Below are 14,874 nucleotides of genomic sequence, written 5' to 3'. Positions count from 1 at the left end.
TTTGCTGGATGGCAAACCAAACATGCAACAGAAGGGGTTATTTGGTGCCTCAGACCAAGAGGTGGGACTTTAAGGGCAAGTGATTCTGTACACGAGATCAAACATATCCCGCCAAACATGCAACAAGCAGGATTTTCTTTATGAGCTTAGACTAAAATGTATAGGCATGAAAGAGGCATGAAAACAGCCCTATAGAGAAGCATACGTTCAAGACCTAAACTACTGTTTATCTTACCACCATTAAAGGAAATATATCAGTGAAGGCATGGATGAAACAGATAAATGTCCTACTCTAATCACTCCATTCCTCTGTATTTGTATTTGACAGCCATAGGAAAACAAATTGTTTAAGCTTCACATTTAATCACATTTAATTTTTGGTTTACCTCTCTTGGAGTTTTATATCCGTCACGCAGAAATCTACAGCAGCCATATCTTCCCTAAATAAAAAATAAAATATTTATAATGACAAACATACAATTGTCAATTGTTTTATGAAGAAAGGATATTTGAAATAAATGGTTGTGGCAGCTATAACAGCAGGCAACAATAACAGCAAGGAACAAAGAATAAAAAAAGGAACATATGCAGTAATGCAGTATATTAGTATTGGATGAGGTCAATAAAATGCACATGCAAACACACACAAATGATTGCACAAATATAAAGATTGAATATTCTACATATATCATACTTGTAGCTTTGTGAGGATTTCATTTTTGGTCGCATTCACCAGGCTTATATCTTCCACTGCAAATGCTGGATATGAAATGATAGACAGCAGACCAGCATCGATCTCTTTGGAGGTAGATGCTCGAGGTAACATAGAGTACAGAATAGACTGAAAAGAACAGAACACATATGTGTAAGTCCACATTTCACAGAAAAGGCAAACTTTATCCACTATAAAACTTTAACAATATACAGGACAAAAAAAAAAAATCACAAAAACGTAAATTAACGGTAGTTTTAATATTGTTACTATTATTGATTGCATACAGCCAATACTGTCCACCAAACTGCATAAAGTAATAAATAGGAGGGTTTAACAATAAAGGTACACAAAAAAACAAAAGATGAGAATCTTGCCCAAAACAGTTTACAGACAAAAGTAAAAATTGTATTCTTGTGGAGGGAAAATTGTGTTCTTGTAGAGATGTACTTATGGGAAGCATTCAACTGTCTAGTTTATAAAGATGGCAGTACTTTTGCAGATCTGAAATATATTCATTCTTGAGATTAACAAGATAAAAGCATTTAGAGTGGATACCAATTCTAGCAAGATGGAAGATTTTAGCGCTTTTAACCTGGGAGTGATTGAAGTCTTTTTGCAAATTAAGGTTCACAGCCACAGCTTTTACTGTGCCAACCAACTGGCTACACCATTCTGCAATTGAAAGGGGCTGGTTTTGCTAAGAAAGCATTATGGTATGTCTCATAAGCATAGTATATAGAGTTGTGTAATGTTTACCTGGCAATGTTCTACATCATCCGGTAGAACATGGATCACTGACTTAGGACCTCCATGAGCTCCAAACAGGTCAAGTTCATCTATAGCTTCAAGAGCAGCCTACAAATGGAAATACATCAGTTAGATCAGTGGATTCCAAACTGTGGCCCGGGGGCCGTATGTGTCCCCTTGCTTGTCTTTATCTGGCCCTTGGCACATTATTCCACCAACTGAAACCAATGATGGAACACCATTCCCCCTACTGATACCATTAATAGGGAAACTATTCTTCTCATTGATATTGACAATGGGACACTATTCTTCTCATTGATTTCGACAATGGGTCACTATTCCTCCCATCAAAACCAATGATGGAGCACTGATGCTGGGGCATTCTCTACTCCCATTGGTCACAGTCCAGCCCCCCCCCCCCTCCCCCTAAAGCCCGAAGGCCAGCAAACTAGCACTTTTGCTTAGAAACGTTGAAGAGCCTTGAATGAGATCAATTAAACTGTATGCCGAAAGCTGGTGACACATGCTACAATATAAAGGCTATACCATGTATTAGCACATTAGAGCTGCTTTATTCAAAAAGGGAACAGTGGAGAATTGTCAATGAGGTAACAGTATTTTTCCAATACATTAGGAAAATATAAATATAACAATGGTTTGCATGAGACAATACATGTACTTTTGTTTCTTTCAATTGTAGTTAGATATATTAATGATCCTGTCTACAGACTTTCTCAGAAAATAAGCCCCTGCTGGACACATGAGGAAACACTGGTGGTGATTTACTAAAAAAAAAAAGTAGAGAATGTTCACTTTAAAAGTGGATTTTTACTTTGCAAAAATCATTTTCACATGTTAGTGAATAGGGTAAACCAGGTAAAAATTCATTTTGGAAAGAGTACCTGAACATGTGCAAGGAAAATTAGAGAAGTGAATTGTTGCTTGCAGCAGATTGGGGGACACAGCTAACCCTCATTCACCAGGCTATGTACATTTTCACTTAGCTTAGTTTTTTGCTGTCTCTGTCCCTGCCGGTGTTCCGTGAGAATTACCTACCCCGTGAGAAAAACCTACCCTCTTCACTTCCTGCCAGGAACAGCTGAGCAGCGCAGCAGTGCGCATGCTCACAGCCCCGGATACGTAATGGAACAGCTGAGGAGCTGACTAGTGCGCATGCGCACTAGTATGAAATGATCGCGGTGTTCCGTGAAAAAAAACCTACCCACGCGGCGGTTACATTAAAACAGCTGTGCTGCGATATGAGTCATCTCCACTCCTATCCCTGTCACTTCCCTGATCTTGGCTAGTAAATATAAAAGCGGCTCTCGGGTCCGTGATTTATTTTTTCATACACCCGCTGCCGCTTTTATATTTACTAGCCGAGATCAGGGAAGTGACAGGGACAGGAGCGGAGATGACTCATATTGCAGCACAGCTGTTTTAATGTAACCGCCGCATTACACACACTGCCGTGCACCGGAAGTGACGAGGGTAGGTTTTTCTCACGGGGTAGGTAATTCTCACAGAACACCGGTATTTGATATGGCAATCATTGTCACAAAAACAGAAGTGTGGGGAAATCAAACATCTAAAAATTTGTATGAGAGCACAAAGGAAACCCCTTCAATTTGGACACCTGTTGATATGGCAACTCCCTAAGGTGGGAGTCCCATTCACTTTGAGGAGATTTCCTCTCATTTTCTGTTGTTTCTTCAAGATCACAAGTGAAGGAAAATTTCCCCAGTGAGATACAGTTAGCAAAAATAAAAAAATAACCTGTTCAGGGATAGTAAAGGGTTAAACATAGGTTACAACTTCAATCCTAAAAAATGTTCTTACATGAAGCTAATTATGTGACAAAGAATTGTTTTTTTTTTTTTTTTTTTCCACTACAGCCTCCCTTCTTTTTCCCAAGAATGACTGTAGATTTTTTAGCTATCTGCTATTCATCTGGCTTACTAAATAAACTAACAATGCTTTGTATTGTACAGCAAATATTAAGGTGAGTGGAGGGCCGTAGTTTGAGGATCCCTGCTTTAAAGAGTTCAAAGTTTGCCAGTTCACAATTCCTTATTTGAGCCTTTGTTTAAAAGAGAAATGTGACTAAAGCTTTTTTGGCCTTACTTCTGTTCTGGGTGCACTTATTTCTGCACTCTTGTGACCCAGATTCAGCTTAGAGTGGGCTAAAGCCTGCTGTCGACTAATAACACAGAGCCAATCCAGGCTCTGCAAGGATCCTAACTTTAAGATTGGGATCCACCCAGATGCCTGATTGCAACTGAGAGCCTGAGCCAGCCGCTCCTGCCCCCTTCTAAGTCTAGCACTCCAGTGAGTGTTGGAGGGACAGAAAAGAGAGCGGTGATTGACAGTCTTTGCTCTCTGCTCAGTGAAGCCTGGGGACTGAGTGATCAGCAGTCATGTGATTGCTTAGTCCTTGGTCTTAGACAGGTGACAGATACAGCATCAGACCAATGCTTCAGTCATAAAAGTGAGCATGTATGTTAGTTTTTTTTTTTTTTTCTTCCTACACTTTAATACTTTTAAAATAGTAAATACTTGTACCTCCACTTGTTTTCTGATTTGCTTATTCTTTTTTTTACTTTTGAATCTGACACCCTTGGGATTTACAGATCCTGCCACCTGTGCCCTCCCCCCCCCTCCCCTTTACTGCCATGTTAGGGCTTTGTGCTGATACCCAAAGTGCTGAGATTGACAGAAGAAGCCTAATTGAGCGTGGGAGGTGCTTAACCAGCATAATCCAAAAAGTGCATAAATATTACTTTATGTTGTAGAAATTATAAGATCATAGTAATAAGGTAGTTTACAGAAATGGCACTAAATATATCACACACTTCTTCAAGCAGAAATGTTATATCTGTCAACAAGGCATGTTTTAATAGGTTTATAATATAAGCTTACAGACCACAAAAAGCCTGAGCAATATTTGCCTTGGAGGAGGTATATAGATTATTGAGTTGCCATAACATCTCCAAAGTCCTTGCAATTTGTCTGGCTAATGGCAAAAGAAAAACAGTTCCAAGAAGCTGGCAGTAGAGATACCCCGTAAGGGGAAACCTACTCTTTCCCTCCTTGTAGGGTACCTCCCCCTAAGAGGCAGGGCTCTATCTCTAATCTTTTTCCACACTGCAGGCACATTCATAATGAATAAACAGGTTATCTAGCAAATATTATGGGATTTAGGAATCCAATAGAAGATGCTGACCTCCCAAGATGGCCTCCTATGGGCTCTAGGAGGGGCGATTGGGGAAAAACAAGTCTCCAATGGTTTCCTGCTAGCCTGAAGAAGCAGCGCAGTGTCATCTTCAGGTCAGTACAGAAACTACACCCCAACTTCTGCCTACATGCAGGTCACTCTGGATAGACTGAAAGTCACCTGTATGCATTAGTGGCCACAGCTCCCAGCAAAGCCTCAAGCTGTTCCTGACAGCACTGAGCTGTCTGCAAGTGCTCTCCCACTTTCAGTATCACTATAAGGCTTTTCCAGGAGCTGCGGACACTACTGCACAAATTTGACTCCAAAATGCCTCCGGTGCTGTCTGCAAGTAGGGCTCCTGACTGTCAGACTCAGTGCAAGGCTTCACTGAGAACTGCTCAAAGATCCAGATGACTTAGCAGCCTAAGGAGGGAGGTTGGATAGCCGATGGAGGTGTTGGATTATTAATGACTTTGCTGTACTTTAAAAAAAAAAAAAAGAAAAAAACAAGTTCGTACACAAGTATGTATTATTTTTGCTGTATTGAAAGATGGGTTCAAATTAAGAAGTGTGAACTGGTGGCAGGGGCTTTTTAAGACTCATGAGTCCAAACAACTAGTTTATTAGAAAATTGCATTCAGGTTTAGGATAATAGGGTTAGGGATTCTTTATTGTGCAGAAGTGTGACCAAGTATTACCAAAAGCCCTAGGATATACAGTATATGGCCTGGGTGTACTGGTTGCCTAAACTTCATTCAAAATTATCAGTCTTACTTTGGCCATTCCCACAGAGCTGGCATTGAGCTCAGGAATTCCTTGATTTGTTTTGTCTCCTCTTTCCCACATTCCATAATCCTGAGGATGACAAAATATAGAATTGTTCATTAGCAGAAGCACAAATCAAGACGTATTATAAATTGCGTAACACGCGTAAAAGGAGTAAGTATACTTGTAAAATATGCTATTCTATGTTGCAATTTTTTCCTCTCATTAGCTTTGGTATTAATATTCATCACAACCGACTTCTGATTCGTACAATAAAACTACCATATTTTTGCCTTTAACCAAAATGTTATGTGGTACAATATTGCTATGGACTCTTGGTGTACCTGTATATGACATGCACAGCTATATTTACCCTGCAGTAAGTGCAGGGAATTAAATGATCTAAAGATCTAGTGCATGTCAGCTTGCCTGGCTAAACAAACAATTGCATAACCTGAACCTATTAAAAACCTATATTTTATAATTCTGATTTTTTTTCAGGCTCTACCTACATTCCCTGGGTTTGTCCACCTCCCCCATCCACTTCCAGGCTACACAACATGTCCAATATTTCAGTGTAATCTTCAACTTGCAAAAGGTTGGTGGATGATTGGTGAAGTAAGCGAACACGCAGAATGTGGGTATATCATGCTAACAATTCCTCCTGTAAAGAGAACCTATCACTTTGCAAGTATGAGCAAAATAGAGGTTCGCTTTAATTTTAACACTTCTCTGTATTTCATAAAACCACTTCTCATGTAGCGCTAAAGTTCCACTAAAACCATATACAAGTTCCAAAGTTCTAGTTTATTTAAAGCTTACTTAAAGTGGTTGTAAAGGCTAAAAATTTTTTTTACTTCTCTGCTCTCGGTGGAGGAACCCAGATGAGGAGAGCACAGAGCAGATAAGTATAACATCTTTATTATTTTAAGTAAAAAAATAAACCTTTGCAATCACTTTAAGAATACAAAGTTAGGCTAAGCTGATTTTTATAGACAATAAAACTGATTTTGTCATCTCAGTGGAGAGCAACTTATCAAACGATAACGAGTATGAATAACAGTAAGAAGTGGTTAGAAAATCTCTGCAATCAATGATGGACATTTTCTTCAATGTCCAGAAAAACCTCTCACTTGAGTTGACATAACTTAATATACAAAGCAAATAAGTGTCTCATGCTGAAAAAAATTATTCCAAATCAATGGAAATTGATGGACCAGGTCTTTGGTTTGGGTTTCTCCTCATAAAAATTATCTTTTTTGGCAGGTCAAAAGTAGAATCTAAGACTGTGCTTATATGGATGATATAAGTAGGCACTGAGAGGTGCACATAGGTAAAGAAAAGACAATTTTATAGCTTTACTTAACCTTTATAGCACAAAACCAGCATGCTGAAAAATATATTTGCGAACAATGGCTTATTGCTCCTTTATCTATAGAAAAATGGAAACAAAAACTTTAGCCACATCCATCTTACCAGTCATGGCAAGTATCAATCTTCCTCTGAAGACAGGAAGGTTTTTCTTAGCTGAGACATTTTTCTTGTTCTTGGTGAGACATTAAAGAATTTAAGAAAAAAAAATCCAGTCCATCAAAAATAGCCCTGGGAAGTACTGGAAATGTTGAAAAATTGTCTTCTAGGACAAGGATCTAGAAAGAGGTTAGGAGCACCTCTCGTGTGCCCACAACTGAGGGATGAAGGGACTATCTCGGTACCCAAAGATAACAATGGCATTTTTAAAAAATATAAAGTTTTATTTAAACATAGTTAAAAACAGAGACATAAGTCCATAGAGATAAAATGCATCAGTTACAAAGACATTTCAAAACTCCTTAACATTCTAGGACAAGATGGGTAATCAGTGTGCAAAACTCTGAAGACGTCACCGGAAGTGACGAAACGCATAGCGTCATCACGTTGAGTCAGTTGGAACGCAAGCCGGAAACACCGCTCGCCACTCTGCAAAGGGGACGCACAGCCGGCACAAGCCGACCACTGATCACCACAGATCTACTTTTTATGCAATTCCTTGCCTTTTTAACACATTGTAGTGGGTAATAGTCTTATTTTGAGCATACTGCACTATATGGAGCTTCTATTTCCTTTTACAAATCGCCAAACTACCATGATGTGAGGAGGATCCAGCTTACAATCCTAGACCAGCCTATATGAGGAAAATAGGGGGAATCCATCCCAGCCCAGGTGGGCACCTAAGCGCGAAAGGTCCTAGTGCTGTAAAGCACATAGGACCCACTGGTTCTGGTAAGTGATTTCATCTACCCACAAATCACGGCGAAACGGATTGATGTCACAGAATAATAAGGACATTCACGTTTGAGCACTTGCACCTTGAATTGCATTGAACCATATATTCACCAAAGGACTCTTCTGATCTTCTTGAGCACCAAGTCACTTTATATATATTGGACTTTTTATATACCAACAGTCACGATTTATATATTTATATAATTTTTCATATTTTTTTTGTTTTGATTGCCTCAATATTGCTATATGTATTTTATTGTTTAATATCTATTTATTCTAGTCACCACCTTAATCATTAAGATATTTACTTGGTATCATTTATTTATTATTCATCAGCAAGCGCTGTAGTTAGCTTTTATAAAGCTAATCCCATCCATTTCCTGCATTACCTATAGCTGCTGCTGCAATTATTCATTTTATTATACACATATTTATCTAAATATATTTTTTAATCCTTAGCGCGGGGAATATACTCCGTATATTTTTCTATATACAGTGCCTTGCGAAATTATTCGCCCCCCTTGAACTTTTCGACCTTTTGCCACATTTCAGGCTTCAAACATAAAGGTATAAAACTGTAATGTTTTGTGAAGAATCAACAACAAGTGAGACACAATCATGAAGTGGAACGTAATTTATTGGATATTTCAAACTTTTTTAACAAATAAAAAACTGAAAAATTGGGCGTGCAAAATTATTCAGCCCCCTTAAGTTAATACTTTGTAGCGCCACCTTTTGCTGCGATTACAGCTGTAAGTCTCTTGGGGTATGTCTCTATCAGTTTTGCACATCGAGAGACTGAAATTTTTGCCCATTCCTCCTTGCAAAACAGCTCGAGCTCAGTGAGGTTGGATGGCCATTCTAACACCTGGATATGTTTATTTGTGAACCATTCCATTGTAGATTTTGCTTTATGTTTTGGATCATTGTCTTGTTGGAAGACAAATCTCAGTCCCAGTCTCAGGTCTTTTGCAGACTCCACAAGAAAACAACAAGAGAAGGGCGCACCGACCTTGTGCATTACCACTTAAAAGTTAATTAAAATCAAAGAAGGGTAGCGTACAATATACTCACAAACGTAGCATATGAACAAGCATATAGGAAATGGGCACCGCTCGCTTCCAGGACACTTCTCTACTGCTGGATAGTGTGATGGCATCCTCAAAACCTGATGTGGCTTACGCGTTTCGAGGGAGGACCCTCTTCCTCAGAGCCAAAATCGCCGGAGTGGCGATTTTGGCTCTGAGGAAGAGGGTCCTCCCTCGAAACGCGTAAGCCACATCAGGTTTTGAGGACGCCATCACACTATCCAGCAGTAGAGAAGTGTCCTGGAAGCGAGCGGTGCCCATTTCCTATATGCTTGTTCATATGCTACGTTTGTGAGTATATTGTACGCTACCCTTCTTTGATTTTAATTAACTTTTAAGTGGTAATGCACAAGGTCGGTGCGCCCTTCTCTTGTTGTTTTCTTGTAGTGCCTTTTGGATACCCTTGGTCCTGAGGGGGGCAGCAAGACCACTTCTTTTGTGTCATAAAACCGCCTAGAACATTCACCTTCCCGCACACCACTTGAGCGCAGGAGAGATATTGTTGTTTTTTTGAAAAACTTTTGCAGACTCCATCAGGTTTTCTTCCAGAATGGTCCTGTATTTGGCTCCATCCATCTTCCCATCAATTTTAACCATCTTCCCTGTCCCTGCTGAAAAAAGACAGGCCCAAACCATGATGCTGCCACCACCATGTTTGACAGTGGGGATGTGTGTTCAGGGTGATGAGCTGTGTTGCTTTTACGCCAAACATAACGTTTTGCATTGTTGCCAAAAAGTTTGATTTTGGTTTCATCTGACCAGAGCACCTTCTTCCACATGTTTGGTGTGTCTCCCAGGTGGCTTGTGGCAAACTTTAAACTACACCTTTTATGGATATCTTTAAGAAATGGCTTTCTTCTTGCCACTCTTCCATAAAGGCCAGATTTGTGCAGTATACGACTGATTGTTGTCCTATGGACAGAGTCTCCCACCTCAGCTGTAGATCTCTGCCGTTCATCCAGAGTGATCTTGGGCCTCTTGGCTGCATCTCTGATCAGTCTTCTCCTTGTTTGAGCTGAAAGTTTAGAGGGACGGGCAGGTCTTCGTAGATTTGCAGTGGTCTGATACTCCTTCCATTTCAATATTATCGCTTGCACAGTGCTCCTTGGGATGTTTAAAGCTTGGGAAATCTTTTTGTATCCAAATCCGGCTTTAAACTTCTCCACAACAGTATCTTGGACTTGCCTCGTGTGTTCCTTGTTCTTTTTTTTTTTTTTGAAAATTCTTTTTATTAGTTTTAGAAAAGAGAACCACATACAAAACAGAGCTGTTGGGCATACACTGGCTCAACAACATACACAACAAAACAAAAAAAAAGGTAGAAAAAAACAACCCCAAACAAGGCTGCACCCAGCTACTACGAATATAGTTGCATCATGCTCAAGGAGCGTGTAAATAGTAACATGCCATTCACCGCGGGATAGTCCAGAAGTCCAGGAGGACGACAAAAGTCCAGAGTCCACTGCACATGATGAAAACAGATAGTTATAACAATCAAGGCCCCGAGGTCAGCCCAGCAGAGCCCCCAGCATCATCAGTTGTTTTGCCAGACTCCAGCCAGATGTCCCAAACCTTCGCAAATTTTTGCGGGCAGCCTCTATTTACATAAGTTGCCTTATAGAGCGGAATCACGGAATTTACCAGCGATTTCCACGAGGAAAGGGTGGGCGCACCAGGCTTCCGCCAGTTGAGAACCACCAATTTCCTAGCGTAAAACAGCAAAAGGCCCAGAAGAGTGGGAGACGCCACAGAGTGAGCCAGATCATTCACAAGTCCCAGGATGCAATATTCTAGCTTAAGAGGTACGCAGATGGTGGTTACTCGAGCCACAAAGTCCAGAACCTTGGTCCAGTACTCAACCAAGGGAGGACAATGCCAAAGCATGTGCGTATAGGTGGGGTCCATCGCGCCGCAGCGCCAGCAGGTCGCGGGCGTGTCAGGGAAGGCCCTATGCAGTCTGGTCGGAGTCAGGTGAAATCTGTGTTCCTTGTTCTTCATGATACTCTCTGTGCTTTAAACGGACCTCTGAGACTATCACAGTGCAGGTGCATTTATACGGAGACTTAATTACACACAGGTGGATTCTATTTATCATCATTAGTCATTTAGGTCAACATTGGATCATTCAGAGATCCTCACTGAACTTCTGGAGAAAGTTTGCTGCACTGAAAGTAAAGGGGCTGAATAATTTTACATTTTACATTTTTCAGTTTTTTTATTTGTTAACAAAGTTTGAAATATCCAATACATTTCGTTCCACTTCATGATTGTGTCCCACTTGTTGTTGATTCTTCACAAAAAAATTACAGTTTTATATTTTTATGTTTGAAGCCAGAAATGTGGCAAAAGGTCTAAAAGTTCAAGGGGGCCAAATACTTTCGCAAGGCACTGTAAATCAGTGTGCATAACTACTTTATTGCGCAAAAGGTCATTCTTTCCCAAAGTCTCATCTTCCTTCTAGCTTATTGCTCATTGAAAGTGTAGTTGCAACTCTGGTGAAATGACACCTATATCGTACCTCGGTCTGCCCCCAGTCTCCGCTATAAGTCTTATACTCACCAGTTTCCAATCCATTCACATATCACTGATGCTGCAGAGCACCTTGAAACTTCTAAGCTCTCCATTCAGCCCTATGGAGAGTTCAAACTGTTTGCTCAAAGTATGAACACTGCATAGGATTAAATGGAGAATGTACAGGCCCAGCTTAAAAAATGTTGACTAGCTGCCCTGTGGCTCTCATTGGATCAGGGGCACATGGGTATTAAACTTGCAGATGGGGCTAAGGCCAGGTCAAGACACAATATAAGTGTCATTTTACCAAAGATGCAGATAAACTTTAGGCATGCTCTGTGGAACCAATACATAGACACACATACATACCAGGGTGGTATACTTTACAGCCTGTGAAATATGTGGGTTAAAAGCTCAACTTGTGAAGCGTTTTGCAATGGTTTACACATATACTCACAATATATAAGACTAGAAAGTGCCCTTTACCAAATAACTGGTCTGATATATTTGAAAGATTTTAAAACATTTACTTACAGCAACTTTATAAGCAGCTTCTATATAAAATACAAGATTCTGTATAAAGGCCACTTCATCCAGTGTAAACACAATACGAAGACCTGTACCATGGAGAAATACATGAACACAATTAAACGTGAATTATTATGATATACTATGTAGGGTTACTTTACAAATGTTTTCATTTTGACTATACTGACTACCCTGATCTGCAGTCTAATGCAAATCTCTGCAAATTAGCTCTACAACTATAAGGCCATTTAGTATTACAACTCTTTGATACATGTATAAGTCATAATAGTCTCTTTCTTACAATTGAGGGTCAGCTGGAAGATGACATAAAGGTCTACTGATATGTCCAATTTTTAGACTCTATATACTGATATATATTAAAATGATCCCAACACAATGTGCTAGATTGCATCCAATTAACCTTAATCAATAACTACACCAGAGCTTTTGTGTTTTATGGTGTGCATGCACCATCCCTCCCCCAATGATGAAGCAGTGAAAGAAACAGCTTGGCTTTTCAGTCCAGCTTGTGGTGTCACACTCTGAAATTTATATTTGTGAACTGGTCATTCCATGGAAACCCTATAAAGATCAATGGTAAGGCATTTTTAAACAGATTCCCAGAGGGGAATGTTTTTTCTCAACAAAAGTGGAGTTATTTTTTAACTTTCTTTCTGTCAAAGGCATTGAAGGAGAGTCCTAAGTAAGCAACAAGGCGTTGCAGTACTTCCTGTGTAACAGTGATGTATGACTCCACATTTGCTTCAAAGACCTTCTAAATTCATATAGTACATAATTAAAACCTAAAAAGATTTTTACTTCTAGTAAAGATAAATAATACCTCCTTCTGTGACTAGCCCAAACTACCGTAATCTGCCATTTTTTTTAAATAACCCCTGGAGTGCTCAACACTAACTTTTAAGGTTTTTGGCTGGAGAACTAGCAATGTTTTCCAAAGAAAGTTGATTCATATTACCTGCAGCCGTCATTTCTGCTAGGCAAAGCAGGAAGAGTGAGGTAGCATCAACTTGTAGATGTCCCCATTGGTCATCTCCAACAACAGTACTGCACGTAGAGGTGTTATACTTGGCATGAAGACAATCTTGTGGACTCTGAGAGTGCTTAAACTTTTCAACTTTATCAACCTAAAAAAAAAAACAAATCATCATAAAACATTAGTTCATAAGCAATATTTTCTGACCAAGTACATAGGGATCTTTGTGTTCTGGTAGTGTAAAATGTATGTATAGCCAATTTCTTTTTCTTTTAGTTTTTGCATACAGTGAGGAAATGCTGTCAGGTTTTTATTGCTGCGTCCCTACTGGAAAGATTCATTCTATCTAATTTATCTTCCAAAACATTAAATTATGGGATATAGGAATTTGAAAGTTGTGACCTGAAAAATTAGTGAGGAGAGGTCTTCCAATGGTGATATCTGTTCCATTGACAGCTGTCTACAGCTGGACATACCTGCAAAGATTTCCTTGGTTCAACCTCAAGATTGAAGAATCTCCCCTGCCGTCTACTGTTTTCTGACATCTGACACCTATGGCTGTCAGAATACCCAAACAGTGGCTACATCTGATTGGATGGTATGGCTTGCATGTTGGCCAACATATTAAACAGTAACCACCCATTTCTATCAAGTACAATTGGTGCAGTGCAGAGGATCAGTGGTAAGAAGTCTAGCCTTCCTTGCAATGTTGTCCCTGAGTTCAATCTCCGCACAAAGCATTAACTGCATGAGGCATGTATGTTTTCTTTGTGTAAACATGTTTTGGTTTCCTGCCATAAAATGAAAAAAATTCCGGTGAGTTTTTCAGCTTCCACTCTGGTAGTTTATGGCTCCCTTCACACGGCCGCTCCGTGTGAAAGGTCTGCTGCGGGACTTTTTTTTTTTTTCTTCCACGGAGCGGATGACATTTCTGTCATCCGCTCCGTGTGCCCGCATATCATCCCATCCGTTTGCGGATGATATGCGGACATAATGTATGTCTATGGCACTGCGGATGTCAGCGGATAACACCGCTGACATCCGATTTTCCTTCCTTTCCGTGTTTTACACGGAAGAAAAAATGGGTTCTGTTCCATTTGTAAAAACGGAACAGAACTGAATGGAGGAAAATCGGGTGTCAGCGGGTGGTATTCCGCTGACACCCGCAGTGCCATTCACTTACATTATGTCCGCAAATCATCCGCAAACGGATTGGATGATTTGCGGACACACGGAGCGGCCATGTGAAAGGAGCCTATGTGTTCTGTAAAGTATCTTGTGCACTGTGTTGGCATAAATCAGCCAAGTAAATTATGTCCAGGCAGTCCCTGGGTTACAAACAAGATAGGTTCTGTAGGTTTGTTCTTAAGTTGGGTTTGTATGCAAGTAGGAACAGGTACATTTTTTAAGTGTAACTTCAGCCAAAAAAATATTTTTTTGATTAGTTGGATCAGGCCTCGACAAATCCCGGGCGCCAGGTCGCATTTGCGACTAGAATTAGCGACCTGGCGCCTGGGGTGCCCTGCAGGATGTGTCCTGTCCCTTTTGCGCCCCCCCACCTCCTCTTCGAGTTCACGGACTTCCGCGGCGTCCAAAAATTTAGTCCCCGGCTTTTCGGCCTTCTTCTGTGAGATGAGAAGCTAGGGGAACTGGCGCCCTCTTGTGGTGGCCGGGAGTAATGCATGTTCTCAATGCCAAAGAGGAGAAGAGAGGGAATTTTTTTAAGGCTTCATCTCTCTGTCCAGTTACCTTTGCTTAAAGGTAAGTGGACAGGGAGTGTGGTTATTATTATTCATTTATTTTTTAAATGTAAAAAAAATAAATAATTTTTTCTTTTTTTTTTTAATTATTAAAAAAAAATAAAAAAATGTTTTCTTTTTTTTTTTTTTTTCAATTCTTATTAAAAAAAAAAAAATATATATATATATATATATATATATATATATATATATATATATATATCTTTTTTTTTTTTTCCTCATCGCCGTGCCACAGCCGAAGGCCCCTTTCACACGGGCTGTCTGATCAGGTCCGCCTGTCAGTTTTT

At 39.9% G+C, this 14,874-nt stretch overlaps 1 protein-coding gene across 3 annotated transcripts in view; it reads right to left on the bottom strand.

The window, feature by feature from the left end:
• Positions 1-14,874, bottom strand: part of PHKA2 (phosphorylase kinase regulatory subunit alpha 2) — a 187,671-nt gene that overhangs the window by 98,068 nt on the left and 74,729 nt on the right. For all 3 annotated transcript variants that reach the window (XM_082247709.1, XM_082247711.1, XM_082247710.1), the window contains exons 5-10: positions 12,810-12,978; positions 11,840-11,922; positions 5,451-5,531; positions 1,472-1,570; positions 695-841; positions 387-440 (exon numbers count right to left, since the gene is read on the bottom strand). In XM_082247709.1, the coding sequence (XP_082103835.1) occupies positions 387-440; positions 695-841; positions 1,472-1,570; positions 5,451-5,531; positions 11,840-11,922; positions 12,810-12,978 (633 nt within the window). The remainder of the gene's footprint in view (positions 1-386; positions 441-694; positions 842-1,471; positions 1,571-5,450; positions 5,532-11,839; positions 11,923-12,809; positions 12,979-14,874) is intronic.

Source organism: Pelophylax lessonae (genome assembly GCF_965119305.1).
Source record: "Pelophylax lessonae genome assembly, chromosome: 2".
NCBI lineage: Eukaryota > Metazoa > Chordata > Amphibia > Anura > Ranidae > Pelophylax > Pelophylax lessonae.
The sequence above is the reverse complement of the archived record's forward strand: the minus strand, read 5'-3'. Positions and strand labels throughout refer to the sequence as shown.